This window comes from Orbicella faveolata, unplaced genomic scaffold, assembly GCF_042242905.1.
Source record: "Orbicella faveolata isolate gen_17 unplaced genomic scaffold, um_ofav_v1 contig_27, whole genome shotgun sequence".
Lineage (NCBI taxonomy): Eukaryota > Metazoa > Cnidaria > Anthozoa > Scleractinia > Merulinidae > Orbicella > Orbicella faveolata.
The window spans coordinates 9,638,731-9,657,523 of NW_028301555.1; the positions used below are offsets into that span (position 1 = coordinate 9,638,731).

Genomic DNA, 18,793 nt, shown 5'->3' on the forward strand with positions numbered 1-18,793 from the left:
GATCAATCATGTTTTCATATCTTTCTCCGCAGTGCAAATATATGATCTTTCACATGTTCACTTGTAAACCAGACAGCTCTTGACATAATATTCAAATTCTGTTCTGTAAAGAACTTCTTGAAGGACAACGGGAACTGTTACAACGAAAGAGGGATACTTTAGTGGCTTGGCGTGGCGTCTGTCGTTTATTTGAATCAGAAACTTGCCATAATAGAAAGCGTAATTCGCAAATTGCGTCACAGGTGCCATGCCCTTGCGCTTTTGGAACCGTTCAAGTGCGCTTCTATCACGAACGCTCAAGAATGAAGCTTATAAGATGCGTCATACAACGACGCCAAAACGTTTTGGAAAAGTTGTCAGTTTCTTCTAAAAATCTATCTCAGGAATGAAATACCAGAGGGAATAAGACAGTGGAGGTCAATCATTAACAAATGTGCACAATGTGAAAGAAATACAGCGAACTATAATTGGAATGACACTCCTGTGATTACAAATACGGAAAGTGAAACTAAACGGGCGGAACTACACTTGACTATTATTTTGCACGGTAGTGTTACTATTAGAGAAGCGTCCTTAAAAAATTAGCGTTCCGTTAAAAAACTTTGTGGTGTGGTCTTTCTGCATGATTTGAAATTAACAGCATCTGTATGTCTCGCGGAGTTAGAGGGCTTCATCATTCATCCATCGACGACAATTTGGGCTATCATGAGAGCATAAATTAAATGCCAGTGAAGTGTATTGAAAAATTAGCTGAGACATGCATTCTAACAATACAAAATCAGCAACTGCTGATAACTTTTACGTAATGCCCTTCTTAATTACAAACACATCGATCACTATTATCTACATTCGGGAAATTTTTAGGAATAAGTTTCAAATCAATTGAAACAACTGAAGCACAGGTATTTCTCAGAACACAAATACTAATTCGTGTTCCCGCTGGCGTTTGTTTGATTCATTTTCAATCGATGCGACGTTTACTGAGAACATGTCCATTTTCATAAAGAAGAACGACGGTATATATAAGGGAAGTAAACATACAAGTAAATGGAAATAAAATCCAAAATGTCACTCTCTACGCCCGTTGATTACAAACACGACGTTTCGGCACTGACTAATTTCGCAATTGGATTTGTTCGGCAAGTTTTACTGTTTAACATCTACGGTGGGCCCACCCACTTTTGGAACATAGCGGCCCGCTGCAATCTGGTGCGTTTTACTGATTGCTGAGCCTTGATGGTGGTGGTACCACCTGCTTTGACGAGCACTCCACGGTTGATATTCCATGGCTTAATGAGTTGGCTGTACTCTGTCTCCCCTTTGATCGCCAAATCTGCGAGTATCTTTCCAATGACAGGCACGAACTTCATACCCCATCCACCTGTGAAAAGGACGATGCGGTTATTGCTGCGTGCTTCTGGTAGAAAATCCAAAACAAAACCGACGCCGTCGTCGTCTTTATCACTGGATTCAGCAAAGCCAGCGAGGCATGTTGAATGCTCTTCAGCTAATAGTTGGGGGATAAGAGAAGGCATTGATTTCTTCACAAAGCCACTAGTGAAACTTAGGGCGTCTTGATCGAGTGGCCTGTCGGTAATGTCTGGAGGGTCAAACTTGAAGTCAAATCTCTCGCTTGATGTGAATGCTGAACCAACTCTGGCGTAATCTGGCCGCTTCTTTTCGCTCGGGAAACCATAGTATAAGTTTAAGTCGTTCTCTTTCGGCTGCCCAAAAAAGTACCAGATAGGCTTTTCTTTCTTCTGTGATTTCTTCTTTTTTACCCAAAATAACGGGGGCCCGGGCCCCTCCCCTAGATCTGCCACTGCGCACGTTAACGGTTCCAAAGGTTTAAGGGCATGGCACCTATGACGCAATCTGCGAATTACACTTTGTATTATGCCAACTGTCTGAATGAAATAAAAGACGATCGCCACGCCAAGCCACCAAAACATCCTGCTTTTGTTGTAACAGTTTCCTTTGTCATTCAAGAAGAAGTTCTTTACATAACAGAATTTGAATATTATGTCAAGAGCTGTCTGGTTTACAAGTGAACATGTGAAAGATCATATATTTGAACTGCGGAGAAAGACTATGAAAACATGATTGATCATCGCAGTTACACATACACTTTAAGCAATTCAAACCCATGACCTTGTTTGCTCTCTTTGCGGTTTCATCTCACATAATGATAATTCACTTTGTTTAAGTGTCATAACAATTTTAGCTCTGAAAGCTTATTGGGACACATTTGATTGGCATCGACCTGTCAAAATTCAACCAAAGTATTCATGGCTTTTTGACTTCCACATTAAAGCATCCTGCTTTCGTTGCAACAGTTTTGATTTCGTCATTCAAGCAGAATCTCTTGACTACCTTGCTGTCTGACGGAAGTTACAACCGGTAAGGACATACAAGTAGAAGTCGTGTTTTTTTTGGCAGTTAAATAACTGTTCTTGGTATCAAAAGGTTAGGCATGTTACAGCTGACAGTCCAGGGAGGGGTCATTGACGCTCGCATGGAAAAGTACCATTTACTGTCTTAAACACTGAAGCTCTACTATCGACTTACCCGCGGTTCCGAAGATAACAGTACATAACAGACTGTTTTCGAAACAAAGTGCAAATAACTATGTTGGCATCAGCTGCAAGAAAGGTTGAAAATTTAGAGATATTTTTTTTTAAAGACGCCTGGTCTAATTCTAAGGAAGAAGTTAACTTTTAGTGAAGGCAAGCTGAGTGTCATAAACAAGGCATTCGTGTTTCAAAGCGAGCTTGATCAGCGACCTTCCTTGTTGAGCTGACAGCAGTCATTTCATGGCGGAAGTTGTCTTGCAAATGCAGCTAGTAATGAATGTTCAAGTGAATTTCGGCCGCTAACAATATTAATTATTTGATATTTGGAAATGGGCTTTGAACTCCAACCTTCCATGAATGAATGAAAGGCTTTACTTAAGTGTCAATGGTAGTAAGCTTAGAAAACGCTAATTGGGCACACTATTTACATATATCCCTTCCCCCATGCGACGCATGTGCAGCTTTGAACTTCAACCTCCCATCGCCTCAGCTCAGGGTCTGGATCCGCCACTGGTGTGCTTCTATCACGAGCGCTAAAGAATGAAGCTTATAAGATGTGTCATACAACAACACCAAAACGTTTTGGAAAAGTCATCCGTTTCTTCGAAAAATTTACCTGAAATACCAGAAGGAATAAGACTGGAGCTCAATCATTAACAAATGTACACAATGTGAAAGAAATACAGTGGATTATAATTGGAATGATGCTCCTGTGATTACTAAATACGATATCTTCTATATTAGGAAAGTGAAAGTAAACGTGCGGAACTACACTTGACTATTATTTTGCACTGTAGTGTTACTATTAGAAAAGTGTCCTTAAAAATCAACGTTCCATTCAAAAACTTTGTGGTGTGGTGTTTCTGCGGGATTTGAAGTTAAGAGTGTCTATATGTCTCGCCGAGTGAGAGGGCTTCATCATTCATCCATCGACGACAATTTGGCAGGGGTGTAGCGTCCGTGTACGTACGTACGCTCGTGCGTACAGCTGAAATCTGGAAAAACATTTTTCTTATTCCCTGAAAGTTTTATTTAGAGTTACCATAAAATCTGGTCGATTTTTAAACTTTAAATTGCTGTCTATGTGTGTAAGTCTCTCCAGTACCTTTTCATAAAATCCACAAACGGCAAGAAACGTAATAGTGGAGTGACTGACAAAAGCAAAAAATTCTACCCTCCACGGCCCCCACACACGTAAACATTGTAAACCCTAGGTTTATATCGTTGTTTTACCCCCTGTTTTTGTTGTGGCTTGCCGAAAACTCTAGAGATGGGTAGAATAAAGAACTAAGTATTGCATTTTCCCTTGCATTTATTTATTGAAATGTCCCTCGGAAATTGCAAGAAATGGCATTTCCGAGACCTCGAATTTCAAAATTTTTCGGGGGGAGACACCAGTTACGTTTGAAGCGCCTTTGGCACTCGAAATTTTATTCTTGGGCGTACACCTTCACAACCTCACGCTACGCCCCTGAATTTGGGCATCATGAGAGCATAAATTAAATGTAACGTATATTGAAAAATTAGCTGAGACATGCATTCTTACAAAACAAAATCAGCAACTGCTGATAACTTTTACGTAATGCCATTTTTAACAAGATATACAAAGATTATCATTATCTAGATTCGGGATAATTTTCAAAAGAAAATGAGGAACAATTGAAGCAACTGAAGCGCAGGTATTTCTCAGTACGCAAATACTAATTCATGTTCCCGTTGGCGTTTTTTTGTGATTCATTTTCAATTGGTGCAACGTTCACTGAGGACATTTCTGTTTCAGACAGTAGGACGACTGTGTAATATAAAGGAAGTCAAAATATATATAACTAAACAAATAAATTCCAAAACTTATTGATTATGACCCTGACTTTTCTTCACTACTAGTTTCCCAATGGATTTTTTGGAGAGTTTTACTATTTCACAACTTAATTTGTTCCTCCTACGGGCCTAACCACTTTTCGAACAAAGCTGCTCGCTGCAAACTGGTACTACCTTTTACCGATTGCTGAGCCATGATGGTAGTGCCACCTGCTTTGACGAGAACTCCACGGTTAATATTCCATGGCTTAATGAGTTGGCTGTACTCTGTCTTCCCTTTAATCGCCAAATCTGCAAGTATCTTTCCAATGACAGGCACGAACTTCATACCCCATCCACCTGTGAAAAGGACGATGCGGTTATTGCTGCATGCTTCTGGTAGAAAATCCAAAACAAAACCGACGCCGTCGTCGTCTTTATCACTGGATTCAGCAAAGCCAGCGATGCATGTTGCATGCTCTTCAGCTAATAGTTGGGGGATAAGAGAAGGCATTCATTTCTTCACGAAGTCACCAGTGAAGCTTAGAGCGTCTTGATCGAGTGGCCTGTCGCTTATGTCTGGAGGGTCAAGCTTGTAGTCAAATCTCTCGCTTGATGTGAATGCTGAACCAACTCTGGCGTAATCTGGCCGCTTCTTTTCGCTCGGAAAACCGTAGTATAGGTTTAGGTCGTTCTCTTTCGGCTGACCAAAGAAGAACCAAATAGGCCATTTCTTCATTGGGGCTGAAGGCGAAGAAGGGATGCTGTTGAAGTAGGTGGAGCTCCACAGATAGATTGTGTGGTTGATCTTCTCCGTGAAGGTGGGTGTTAGAGCTGATAAGACGTCGTTAACATAACTGCCAGGCGTCAGGATCACTTTCTTGGATCGGATGCATTGCGGCCGCTGATCGATCCACACTCTCACCTCATCATCCGAACTGTAATCAATGCGTTTGACAGGCGCATTTTCCACTAGATCAGCTTTACCTGAACATTTCAACATCTTCTGAAGGCCTTCGATAACGGCAGGTACATTTATGGTGCCCCCATCACCAACAAACAGAGCTTTTGGATGATCGATGTCGTTAACCGCGTCCGAAATGAAAGAAAACCGCTCATCGCTCTGAATTGCCTCTTTGCCTTCAAGCAAATCGTAGTCAGTTACTCCCAACGCTTTGAGGTTTTCTGCAGCCTTGTCAATGTTGCCCTCACTACTTTCGACAGTAGCATCGCCAAACCAAAGGCAGCCTGTTCTATCCAGAAGGGAGCTGTCATTTAACTCTTGCATGAGCTTGTCCCATTCTTTACTTGACTCGATAGCCAGTTGGCACAGATATCGCTCTGAGTAGCAGATACGAAATTGGCGACTAAACCCAGGACTTGAACCATATGTGTTTCCAAATTTGTACTGCTCAATGATCATTACTTTCTTTCCCTCTTTGACAGCGCACTGGTACGCCGCGGATAATCCCATGGGGCCACCGCCGACCACGATCACGTCGTATAATTCAGGGTCACTCGCAGCCATGATCGTTTGTTTTGATGCCGTTTCCTTCTAACCCCGCCCACGCGATCTCTTCTTCTGTTCTGTCTAAAGTTTTAGTGTGGATGAACTGTGAATGGAATAATGTAAAGACTTAGCAATTATGAGTCAAACGTGACCTGTCTTAGTAACCTTAGAATATGCATGGTAATGCCGCTAAAAAGTCTTTGAAAAGTGCGTGGTTCCTTTTCTTGAACAGATAAAACATTGCCTAAATATCTGGAGGGGGGCATAGTTGGTTAAGATAAGGTTGAGCCTGGGTAAATTTCTGAGTCAGTGTGTTCTTAAATTTTAGTTAATCTCAGCTCAGCCTCATCGTTCTTATGAAAAGGTCCTTATAAAAAATAATACGTGTATAGGTAACTTGTAACCACAGGGGACCCACACACTTTATCAGCAATAAAAATAAATGTACTGTTATTTACCTGTGTTCCTGTGTCTTTTTGAGTCGTTTAGAAGGGATTTGAATGAAGCGAAGGCGGTTTACATTTCCGAATATTATTTCGTCTGCCGCTTTGTAATTATGACGCTCCGATTACGTCTCAAGTCTCGATTAACGTCGTTAACTATTAACTCTCATCGCGGAAGAGAAGGAGAAAAGGGAACTAGCCTGCGTAGGAAGCGATTTCGTCGGGTTGGAGAGCAGAGAAAGACCGAGAAACGGGATTTGCGGTGTTTTGCCCGCGTGGTAATTCTTTGCTCCCGAACCGCAGAGAAACGCTTGCTACGCAGGCTAAAAGAGAACGCGCGGCCGTTATGAAAGCTGAGAATCTCTCCCCCCGATGAGAGTTAATAGTTAACGACGATGATAGAAACTTAAGGTGTAATTGGAGCGTCATAATTACAAAGCGGCAGAGATAATATTCGGAGGCAAAAAAGACACAGGAACACAGGTAAATAAAAGTACACTTATTTTTACTGCTGATGTAGTGTTCGGGTCCCCTGTGGTGTAACCTTTGCTGCAGCTGAGGCCAACGTAGTTATTTGCACGTTGCTTTGAAAAAAATTTGTTATCTTCTGCACCGCTCAACGAGATCGTTAGATAGAAAGGTTTTTATTCCTTAATAATTGCAGACGAAGTCGATAGCAGCTGTCATTTTGAACAGTTTCATGGTATAAACACCAAATAGCACTTTTCTATGCAAGCGTCAAGGATCCCTCCCCCGTTCTGTCAGTTGTAACACACCTAGCCCTTTGATATCAAGAACAGCTCTTTCGCTGCCAATACAAATACAACTTTTAATTGTATGTTCTTACCGGTTGTAACTTCAGTGGGGCAGCGAGGTAGTAAAGGGCTTGTGCTTAAATGACGAGGTGAAAACTGTTGCAGCGAAAGCAGGTTGCTTTTATTTATGTGAAGGTCAAAAAGCCATGAACACTTTGATTTCACTTTGACAGGTCGATAGGTGTGTAGCCACCAATCAGTTGAGAGCATAAGTTGTTATAACACTTGAATAAACACTGATCACGCCTCCTGCCAGTTGGGATTTTGAAGCCTATTATGTTTATTTGAAATGCTTCTTTCTTTTAGTTTAAGCATAGTTAATAGAGGGGAATGGTTATGAAACCCTTCAAAGTTCTTTGTTGTGTGTTTTTGTTCGCTTTTTTGGCCTTGACCGTGCACAAAACACAATAGTTGTTTACTCCGTACTGAGGAACTAACCAATAGAAACGTGTTGGTTACGTAATTCATGCATAGTGTATGAGCGCAAAACAAAAGATTCTGCACGGTCGTGGACCTTCCGAGACAAATCTTGGCATCTTTGTTTGCTCCTTTGAGGTTTACCGGGCTTCATAACCAGTCCCCTCTACTAACTATGGCATGACCGAGTAGTTGAACTAAAGTCCACCGAGAAAGAACTCCAGCTAAGTGGTCAGAGCGGGAGTTGAACCCACTGAAAAGAACACAGGTTGTTTTCAACATCTATGACTTGACACTAAATAGAACACAACTGAGCTGTTTTCGAATTCTTCAGCCTTGACACTGAAAAGCACACAGGTTGTTTTTAACACCTATAGCTTGACACTAAATAGAACACAACTGAGCTGTGTTCGAATTCTTGACAAAGGGCAGCAGACGACACACGCCTCGTTAAATCCAGCTGGCTGCCCATTTCTTACTTTTATCAAAGTATTTAATGAATCTTCGAGTCATTCTGGTATTCCATTTCTGGCGTAAAGCTTTAGAAGAAGCGGAAAACTTTTTAAGAAGTTTGGCGCAGTTTTATGACGCGTGTTATAAGCTTCATTCTTGAGCGTTCGTAACAGAAGAGCACTTGAAGGTTCCAAAAGCGTAAGGGCGTGGCAACCTATGGCGTAATTTGCGGATTACGTTTTGTATTATGCCAAGTGTCTAATTAAAATAAAAAACAGATGCCACGCCAAGCCCCTGCTTTCATTACAACAGTTTTCCCTTTGTCCTTCAGGCAGAAAGACGTTCTGTACAAAACAAAATTTGAATATTTTATTACAAAGGGCTGTCCGGTTTTGAAGCCCAGGCCGCAACTTTATTTGTACAGCTTTGAGCCTCACTTTGTTTAAAGTCGCTCGAATTTCAACAGTTCCTTGCACAATTTATAAAACACATTAAATAAGAAATGAAAAAAACTACAGGGTTACAGCATTTTTTTTGGACGAAAAAGTGATCGAAGCACAGAACTTTTCGTGACTGATCGAGACAACGTTAATTTGTTTGCTTTCTTTGTAGTTTCATCTCGCATAATAATAATTTACGTTATTCAACTTAGGCACTGAACGCTTATTTACTATGTTTTTAGCTTGTAGTTAATCTCAGCCTCATCGTTCTTACAAAAAAAAAAGAGTACGTGTATAGGTAACGTGTAACCTTTGCTGCAGTTGAAGGCGACGTAGTTATTTGCACATTGCTTTGAAAAAAAGTTGTTTTCTTCCGTACAGCAGATGAGTTAACCGAAACGCTCAACGCAAGATCGTAAAAATTTTTTATTCCTTAATAATCAGTGCATGACAAAGCCAATAGTAGATGTCGTTTTGAAAAGTGTTCTGTGCAAGCGTTAAGGACTTCTTCCCCGTTCTGGCAGTTGTAACATGCCTAGCCTTTTGATACCAAGAACAGTTTTTTGACTGTAAACAGAAACACAACTTCTAATTGTATGTTCTTACCGGTTGTAACTTCAGTCAGGCAGCAAGAGCTTCTGCTTGAATGACGAAGTTGTTGCAACGAACTAGGTACGGTGCTTCAATATGAAATTCAAAATGCCATGAAAACTTTGGTTTGACTTTGACAGGTCGATGAGCGTGTAACCACCAATCAGCTGAGAGCATAAGTTGTCATAACACTTGGATAAACACTGATCACGCCTCCTGCCAGTCGAGATTTTGAAGCATGTTACGTTAATTGAAAATGCTTCTTCTTTTAGTTTAAGTGACATGCCTGCGAACTAGCTGGTTGTAGCTAAGCGAATCCACCACTATGAACATTCAACATATAACGACAACAACAAAGCTTATTATCATTATGCGAGATGAAACTGCATAGAAAGCAAAAAACTCAATCAGTCACGAAACTGAGCTTTTCGATGACTTTTCTGTCCAAATAATGGTTGTCACACTGTAGTTTTTTCATCAGTTATTTAGCCTAAATTCAGAGCTAATGAATCTTTATCGCTGGCTACAAACCAATAATCTAACCCTTCACATCAAAAGAAAAAAGCCAACTAATTAGCAGAGTTGATCATGCTAAATCATTAGGTCTGATTATTCTGATTATTCGTTTGGTAAATTGACTTTACCCAGGCCGTGTAGGCGTGACACAAATGAGCTGTCTTCGAATCCTTTAGCCTTGACACTAAATGACACACAGATTGTGTTCAAATTCTTAAGCCTTGACAATTAATAGCACACAGATTGTTTTCAACATCTGCAGGCCTGACACTAAATAGAGCACAACCTTGGTTAGGGCGCCAGACTTGAACTCTGGAGGTCGCCGGTTCAAGTCCCGCTCTGACCACTAAGCTGGAGTTGTTTCTTGCTGGACCCTAACACCTGAGAACTAGGTAGTTGTAGCCAAGAACATCCACCACTATAAACACTCAACAACAACAACAATTACGGGAGTGTCGATAATTCACTGTATTTTATTCACACTGTGCACATCTGTTATTGATTGAGTTCTTGTTCCTTCTGGTATTCCATTTTTGGCATACAGTTTCAGAAGAAACGGAACACTTTTCAAGAAGTTTTGGCGCATTTGTATTATGCGTTTCGTAAGCTTCATTCTTGAGCGTTCGTGACAGAAGCGAACTTGAACGTTCCAAAAGCGTAAGGGCGTGGCACCTATGGCGCAATTTGCGAATTACGCTTTGTATTATGCCAAGTGTCCGATTAAAATTTAAAAAAAAAAAAAACAGACGCCTCGTCAAACCACTTAAGCAGCCTGCTTTCATTACAGTTTTCCCTTTGTCCTTCAAGCAGACGTCCGGTACAAAACAAAATTTGAAAGTTTTATTACAAAGGGCTATCCGGTTTTGAAGCCCAAGGGACCGTTCATTTTTTATAAGGTAGGGGGGGCTGGTGGGACTTGGGGGGGGGGCCATGCGAAAAAAATGGCTTTCGAGGGGGGGCCATCCCAAAAAAATAAGGGAAAAAGGGGGGTCACGTGAAATATTTTAGTAAAACTTTAAAATGGCATAATGTCTGAATATCAAAAAAATTGCTATAGAATAAACATAGAAGGCAGGATACAAATTTATTACAAACTTTCCTTCTGCTTTAAAAAAACGTTTGGCGACATAAAGCATTTGTAGATACTGAAACAAAGTATTCAACACTGTTATTTTCGAATGCAACTTTCTCTGGCACTCATCTTCATCTTCGCTGTCGTCGAGTTCTTCGTCGCCGCTTGTGCTGCTATGGGACTCTCTTTCACCAATGCTGCAAGAAGCAGCAATGCTTTCCGTCAGAGTGTACTCTTCAGGGTACATGAAGGTGTAAACATAATCTCTGACTTTCTGCTCAAGGTTGGTGGTGATTCTGCTTCTTGCAGCATTGGTGAAATAATTCCCTTCCAAGAGCTGTGCGACGTATGGCCCATCTCTTCTAAATAACGACGTGGCAACATCCTCAACTTTAATACACTCTTCCGGAACGGCCGCTCTAGGAGGGTACACAAGGCATTGTGGAAGATCATTTCCTAGCGGGTTTCCAACACAGATTCCATAAACTCGTTGGACGTTGTTTTCAGTCCGCTTCCTCTTTCTTTCATTTGACTTTCTGCGGTTTTCTTTTTTCCTTCTCCTTTTATTGATGTGCTGTTTGAGTATGCCCTTGAATATGCTGTTATAATTGCTCTTCTTATTTTCTAGTGCTTCCATGTCCTGCGTGACCTTCGTCAACTTAGCTTCTATACATTTGATCTATTTTACATTAAAACTGTGGGCAAATTCTTCGCCCTGCTTCAAAGCAAGGCAATTGGACTGAAAGAGTGTGGAATCGTGTTCCTTTACATCTTTCAATATGACATTCAACTTTTCCACCATTGCTCTGTGCTCTTTGATGGAGAAGTCCAGTTTTCGTCCATCACTGGGCTTCAACTGGTACCGTGGCATGGAAAACTCACTCGCCCTTTCTGAACAGCCATCCGCACTTAGAAAGATTGCTTCTTTTGCTTGTAAGATGTCAAACTACCTGGATCGTTCAGCTGTAAACCTTTTCTTAAACGACTCGTCGCTTTCGCCATTATTGCGCATTTTGGAATGAGCCTCTTTCATGATGCTCATGTAGTAATGCACTCTTTTCCCGATTGGAAAAGCTCTTCATGGGTATGTTATCGTTTAAATTTAGTTTTGGCTAAAATTTTCAAACCAATTGGATTTTCATTTCTCTTTGTTCTGAATTATGACAATGAACTTGAGACATTGAAAATTAAGAAATTTTAAACCATAGATAAATTTAAACCATAACAAGTATGCTAAAATTTATAAAATGTAATCCACTATTTGCAAGATTTGAGAACACTCATAGCTTTTTGTTCTACCTGCACAGGGCAACATTTATACATGCCTGTCACTAGAGTAGAGGGAAAAACCTTCCAAATAAAGACATCTGTAAATTAAATGTAACAATGTGTTTCACACAACACATCAACAAATTTCCAGTTTTCTCACAACACTTTGTACTTGGTTCAGTATCACAATGCAGGAGCAAAGAAAGACTCTGTTCCAGGCCACTGTTACTTCCGTAAGATTGAGAAGTTTATGAATGAGCACTATGAGCACTTTTGTCTTCATAGTGAGCACAATAACGTGAAGTAGGGGGATAATAGAGAAATATTAAAAAAGTTGAAATCTAAATATTGTTTGTTCAATTTTTTTGGGGGGGGTCATCCCAAAATATTACCGCTATAAGGGGGGCCATATGAAAAAATTAGTAAGCTGAGGGGGGGTCATGCGATTTTTAAATGGTGCTTCCCAAATCCCACCAGCCCCCCCTCCCTCATAAAAAATGAACGGTCCCCAAACCGCAACTCTGCTCGTTCAGCTTTGGAACTCACCTTGTTTAAAGTCATTCGAATTTCAACAGTTCCTAGCACAAATAAACCAGGTTAAATAAGAAATGAAAAAACTACAGGGTAGAAGTCATTCTTTGTACCGAAAAGTTATCGAAGGGTAGTTTCGTTACTAATAGCCTGCACAACAGGCGGAGTATCGCGCTAGAGCCGCTAATCCGCCTGTTCTGCAGGCTACGTGATTAATCGAGACAGCGTTAAATCATAGTAAATAGAGGGGAATGGTTATGAAACCCTTCAAAGTTCTTTGTTGTATGTTTTTGTTCGCTTTTTTTGGCCTTGACCGTGCACAAAACACAATAGTTGTTTACTCCGTACTGAGGAACTAACCAATAGAAACGTGTTGGTTACGTAATTCATGCATAGTGTATGAGCGCAAAACAAAAGATTCTGCACGGTCGTGGACCTTCCAAGATAAATCTTGGCATCTTTGTTTGCTCCTTTGAGGTTTACCGGGCTTCATAACCAGTCCCCTCTACTAACTATGGTTAAATTGTTTGCTTTCTTTGTGGTTTAATCTTGCATAATGATGATTTACTTTATTCAATTCAAGTGTCATACAAAACGAATGCTCTGAACGCTTATTGGGAACGCAATTGATTGCTGGGCTACGCACGTATCGACCTGTTAAAATCAAATCGTTGCAACAGTTTGGACTTGGTCATTCAAGCAGAAGCCCTTGACTACCTTGCTGCCTGAATTAAGTTACCACAGGTAAGAACATACAATTAGAAGTCGTGTTTCTATTCGCAGTCAAAAATAAACGGCTACGTATGTTGAAACGGACAGTCCGGGAGGGCTCTTCGACGCTTGCATAGAAAAGTACAATTTGGTGTCTAAAACCCTAAAGCCTTACTATCGACTTCGTCTGCGATTTTTAAGGAGTACAGTCGGACCTTCGGTTGGGACCGACTCTCGTAACACCCACCTCTCGTCAGCGACCAGTTTTCCAAAGTACCAAGTTAAAAGTTTGCAAGTCAAATCACTACATTTGGAACCTCTTATAAACGACCACCTCTCGTAAGCGATCGCCACCACTTTTAAAGTTTTCCTTTGTTTTTAACCGTATGTAAGCGGCTACTTGACAGATAATAGAGCGGAAATTGGATAATAAGGTGTTGTAACATTATCGCATTCCTGGGTAGTACAAGAGACGGAAATTTCTCATTGGGAAGCGCCGGATTTTTTTCGAAATTGACTTTTCACCTCAATAAAAGATTTAAAACATAGGGTAAGTCTATGCAGTTACGATATGTTAATTAGGCAAAATTTTGACGCAATATGGTCAAAGACCTCGTGAGCGACCAACTCCCGATGGCGACCACCTAAACTTGACATTTTGGGTGGTCGCTTACGGGATGTTCGATACCCTTTTTGCAGTCTTGCGTCGAGAGTTTCAGTTAACTTGACCGGGGTGCCGAACATAACAGAGAAAACGGACTGTTTTCAAAGCAATGAGCAAATAACTACGTCGGCATCAGCTGCAGTTCAGGTCAAAAATCTATAGGTATATTATTTTGAGCGCAAGGATGTGGTGGAATTACTAATGACTGAAGAAATTAATTTCAGACAAGACAAGCTGAAAGTCACTAACAACGCATTCGTGTTTCAACGCGAGCTTGACCAGCGACCTTCCTTGTTGAGCGAATCCAGTCATTGTATGGCAGAAATTGTTTTGCAACTGAAAGTAGTAAGGAATGTTCAAGTGAATTGTGGCCTGCAAGAATTATTGATATGGTATTTTGAAAGCGGCTTATTCAGTAAAGGATGGCAACAGTTCCTGTAAAGCACAACTAAAACAGGTTAAATAAGTAATGAAAAAACTACAGGATAACAACTATTTTTGGACGGAAAAGTGACCGAAACTTAGTTTCGTGACTGATCGAGACAACATTCATTTGTTTGCTTTCTTTGTGGTTACATCTCGCATAATAATAATTAAGTTTATTCAACATAACAACTTATGCTCTGAAAGCGCTTTGACTCCGTCTCCACACCCGGGCCCAAATACACGTTTATGAGAGAGGTCGCTCATAAAAGCACGATTGTACGCGATTTCAGAAGCGTTCAAAGCAAGCGAAGCCGTTGCAGGTCACTTTAAAGATTCTGAGAAAAGTCCATGTTATACGTCCTTAAAGTTTAGCCTAATACCTATGTGCTTTTGATGCATTCTGATACAAAATAGTTGCCACCGGATACCGGTGAACTTACTCAAACGTCTGTTGCTATATTTACTTTTGAGCAGACCACATTCGTGTCCAAGTAGTCGGTGGAAATGTTAGACAATTATGCATGGTTCAATCTTACCTGTTACCATACCCCTGGGCAATCCCCGAAACAAGTCCAGCTCTTAGGGTCCGGGATGCTGCAAACATAATTAAGGCCTTAGGACCATATCGGGATGAAAAAACGGAAGGTATTATTATACGAATTGTAAACTGCTACTCTTGGTTTTTCCTTGTGTTACAAGAACTCAAGACAACACACAAAAATGTTGGATCATGCGATTTTTACTTTTATGGTTAAATTTTTTTTTACGATTAACATTTTTTACGGCCAACGTTTAAAATTCTCCAATTTTTACACCTAACGATTAACCCCATTAAAACCCTCATCAAATCTCTTTGATATCTACAGCTGGGAATTCACCATGACAACAAAGAAGAAGGACGTCGCTAAGCGATTAGGTAGGGTTTTGTTAAAGAACGAACCAAACTGGATTACTGGAGATCTGGGGAATTATCTGAATGATGGATACAAAAGCCCACTCCCTACAATGCATGCAGCCACCAAAGAAAGTCAAAAGGTCGATGAGGTCAAAAAGCCTAAGATTAAAGAAGAGCAAGGACCTGTTCAACAAAGCGATCTTTTAAAACCACTGTTGATGGATGTCGCCAGAGAGGGCCTAAATTACGCTTTTCAAAAATGGATCCAGAACATGGAGGACCCTGAGCGGCATTCAAAGACGCAAAAGCCGAAGAAAGTGATTGTGGTTGGAGCCGGAATGGCAGGGCTAGTCGCTGCATTTGAGCTGGCGCAAGTTGGACACGACGTGACAGTATTAGAGAGCCAGACGCGAGTAGGAGGCAGAGTTTACACCCTTGGGGAAAAAGATGGTTTTGCAAAGGGACTCCGCGGTGAGGGTAAGAATAATAATCGATTGGTGGAGACGAGCTTTTATTGTACCTCTTAACTATCTTTATTGGTTGATTTCGTAACCCTTTTTCATTTCTATTTATTTCATTTGCAGCTGGTGCCATGAGGCTACCATGTCTCCCTGATGCGAAGCCCAAGACCCATTTTCTCACAGATTTTTATGTTTCTGAGGAGCGGTTCAACCTACCCTTGGCACATTTTGCCAACTACAGTGAGAAAGCGTATCTCAAGTTTTATAACGAAAACGCTGTTCGTATAGCAGGTGAGCTTTATGGTGAAAGGTAAAGTCTGCATACGAGCCAAGGGGGCCCCAGCAGGCCGAAGCTTATTCTGGCTTCTGTAGCATGAAGCGACTGAGAGTATTTCTACTCCCCCCTGGATGGGATGCTAGTCCATCGCAAGAGTTACCTCCGGCATTAGGTTCGCCGGTAACCGTTTACACACCTGGGTGTAGAGAGGCACTGACGGAGTAGTGTCTTTAAGACAAGTAAATAAAATCTACTAGTTAATGTTCCAATGTCAAACGTCTTCCTGCAACGTCGGATGTAGCCCTCCTTAGCCAGGGGTAACCTTGTAGTTTAGCAAGTTTATATCTTCAAGAGTGAAATTGAATTTTAGAATTTGGCGCTATAAACTGAAGTGTAGTGGCCTGGCCTTACAACACGTCGCTTACTTACAGCTAACCATAGGTAAATTATGTAAATGTAAATTATGTAACGGTAATTCCCAATTCGTGTATTCAACAGAATGGAATAAAGATCCTTTGACCTGGATGGACAAACTTTGGCCTGGATGGGATGCTACTTTAATTAAAAATGGAGTGAAAGGCATCACAAGTATCGGTAAGTTTAAAGCGCTGCAGCTGTCTAAGGTGGTTGCAAACTTCAGTTTTGCCAAGCACCATAAGTGTATTCTACAGCCACGAGAGGTGAAACTTTTCTAGTCACTGAAAACTGTTGTACACTCCATTCTCAAAACATGTCTTCCTTGCTTTTGACACACAACGGAATCCCGCAAAATTGCACGGCCCGAGGAAAGGCAAAAAGACCCAGAAACCGTCCGAATGAATGATTGAAACACGAGTTTTAATCGCCTTTGTTCGCCACCTAAAATGCGCCTCATCTAAAAATAAATTAAAAAAGAAAGACTAGGTTATGGAGCATAAAACCACCTGATGTCCTCAGGACAGGCGAATTTCAAAACAAAATTTATCTATTGGACTGAAAATCACGATTGACTTCTTTCTTTAACCTTTTTGTTCGATACAACTACAAAGTGCCTTTGTTAGTTTAAAGTCATTTTGAATCAGCTTTGTCTAGATGATAGCTTTAACTGTAACTTTATCTTCATCTAACTGCGGGTGAATATTATAGTCGCACCACTGATGTGTCTTCAAAGCAGCTTTGTGAGTTCAAAAACATTTTAAATTAGTTTGTCTGGATGGTATCTTTGACTGTAACTTTATCTTTATCTAACTGCAGATGAATATTATAATCGCACCACTAAAGTGGTAACAGACATGCTGCTTGATTTGCTCAACGATCCCAGCGTTAAACCAAGCGATGCCTGGAATCAGTGGATTGATGTCTGGAGTCAGTTTCCACTTGATGGCTTCTTACAAAGTACCTACGAAGCAGTGATGACAAAAGTCGAGAAAAAAGTTCTCGAAAAAAAACAAAGCATCTCTTTGACAAGCCTTGAAGAGCTCAAGAAGTACCTTCCTTGGCCTGATGCTGCCATCACTGCCTACTCTGTCTTCTCCTACACAGAGCAGCTTGATCAAAGCCTTGTGCAATACCTCCGAGATCAACTGGGACAGTGGTGGTCATCAGACATGCACTGCATCAAAGGTGGGATGTCTTTGTTACCAGAAGCCTTCACCGAAAAAAACAACGGAGGATGGAATCCTGAAGTTTTCCTTCACGATAGAATTCACTTCAACCGTACAGTCAAAGAAATTGTCTACAAATTTGACGAAGATGATACTGAAAATAATCACGTGGTAGTTAAAGGCTACTTCAGCAACAGCAGGCAACCTTTCCAGGTCGATGGAGATGCTGTTATCGTCGCAACTCCAATCAACATTCTAAGGCAGATCAAGTACACACCCCTCGATGAACACACGGAGCCTCCCCCACAGGATTTCCACAAGGCCATAGAAGACATCTTTACCGGTCCAGCAACCAAACTCTTCATACAAACTAGGACCAGATTCTGGGAGAAAGACGGCATTAAAGGAGGATTCTCAAAAACAAATCTTCCAATCGGCCAGCTCCATTATCCAAGCAACGTCACTGGAGAGCATCCTGGAGAAAAAGGCATCCTGTTGGTTTACACGTGGAAGACGGAAGCCTTACTCTTTGGCTCCCTGGATCCTACTACTGCTTTACACGAGGTAGTACAGCAAATAGCCACCATCCACCCAGAGATCAAAGACCAGGTTGAAACGGGGGCCGTCTTAGCATGGTACAACCACCCAACCGCTCAAGGAGCCTATGCCCTACTTAAACCCACCCAGTATCATAACGTGCGCTACGTCATGGAATACCCTATGGCTAACATCTTCTTTGCTGGTGACGGCCTTTCGTTTGCTGCAGGATGGATTCAGGGTGCCTTGGAGTCTGGTCTACGAGCAGCTTTTCAGTTTTACATTCGCAACGAGGGCGAATGGCCCAAGAAAAAGAACTGATTTCGCGGAGCACTTTTGCTTGATAGCAGATTTGATAATAGACAATCGGTTTAACGTAAAGGTGCAATTGAGTGCTTTTGATAGACAGCAAAGGTATGGCTCCGTATTATCAGTGTAACTGTGTTATTGAAAATATTAAAAAGTCTTAATTGTTAGGGTACAGGCCTTATATAATCGAGAAAAGTAGCTTGTTTTCTTTCTAAAGTTATTTTGGGGACAAAATAAAATTGATTACAGCGACTAGAAACCTGAGTGTGTTTTTTTCGTTGTTGTGGGGCTTTAAAATGGTGTACTGATAGCGTGAAACGGCCAAACTTTAATATAGAAAATTGTAACGCGCGATGGGCTATCTTCTTTTTTCCTCTTTTTAGCGTCGTCCGACGGAACTAACTTTTCGCGTTTTCAAAAAATGGATATCGCATCGCACTTGTTTGTTTTTTCAACTTCCATTGGCCAGGTCGTTGTTTCCAGGCAACCTCGTCCAAAGATTC

At 41.1% G+C, this 18,793-nt stretch overlaps 2 protein-coding genes across 2 annotated transcripts; one reads left to right on the plus strand and one right to left on the minus strand.

The window, feature by feature from the left end:
• Positions 1 to 443: 443 nt before the first annotated feature.
• On the minus strand, positions 444 to 7,249 carry LOC110048009 (putative bifunctional amine oxidase DDB_G0291301). The gene is made up of 3 exons (XM_089296572.1): positions 7,171 to 7,249; positions 4,988 to 5,983; positions 444 to 1,638 (listed from the first exon to the last, which is right to left on the minus strand). Exons 2-3 carry the CDS (start codon positions 5,896 to 5,898, stop codon positions 1,161 to 1,163), a joined length of 1,389 nt encoding a protein of 462 aa, XP_089152698.1. The 5' UTR covers positions 5,899 to 5,983; positions 7,171 to 7,249; the 3' UTR covers positions 444 to 1,160.
• A 5,446-nt stretch (positions 7,250 to 12,695) lies between these two features.
• Positions 12,696 to 18,549, plus strand: LOC110048010 (uncharacterized). The gene is made up of 5 exons (XM_089296571.1): positions 12,696 to 13,171; positions 15,095 to 15,600; positions 15,708 to 15,875; positions 16,360 to 16,455; positions 17,095 to 18,549. Exons 2-5 carry the CDS (start codon positions 15,108 to 15,110, stop codon positions 18,300 to 18,302), a joined length of 1,965 nt encoding a protein of 654 aa, XP_089152697.1. The 5' UTR covers positions 12,696 to 13,171; positions 15,095 to 15,107; the 3' UTR covers positions 18,303 to 18,549.
• Positions 18,550 to 18,793: the final 244 nt, after the last annotated feature.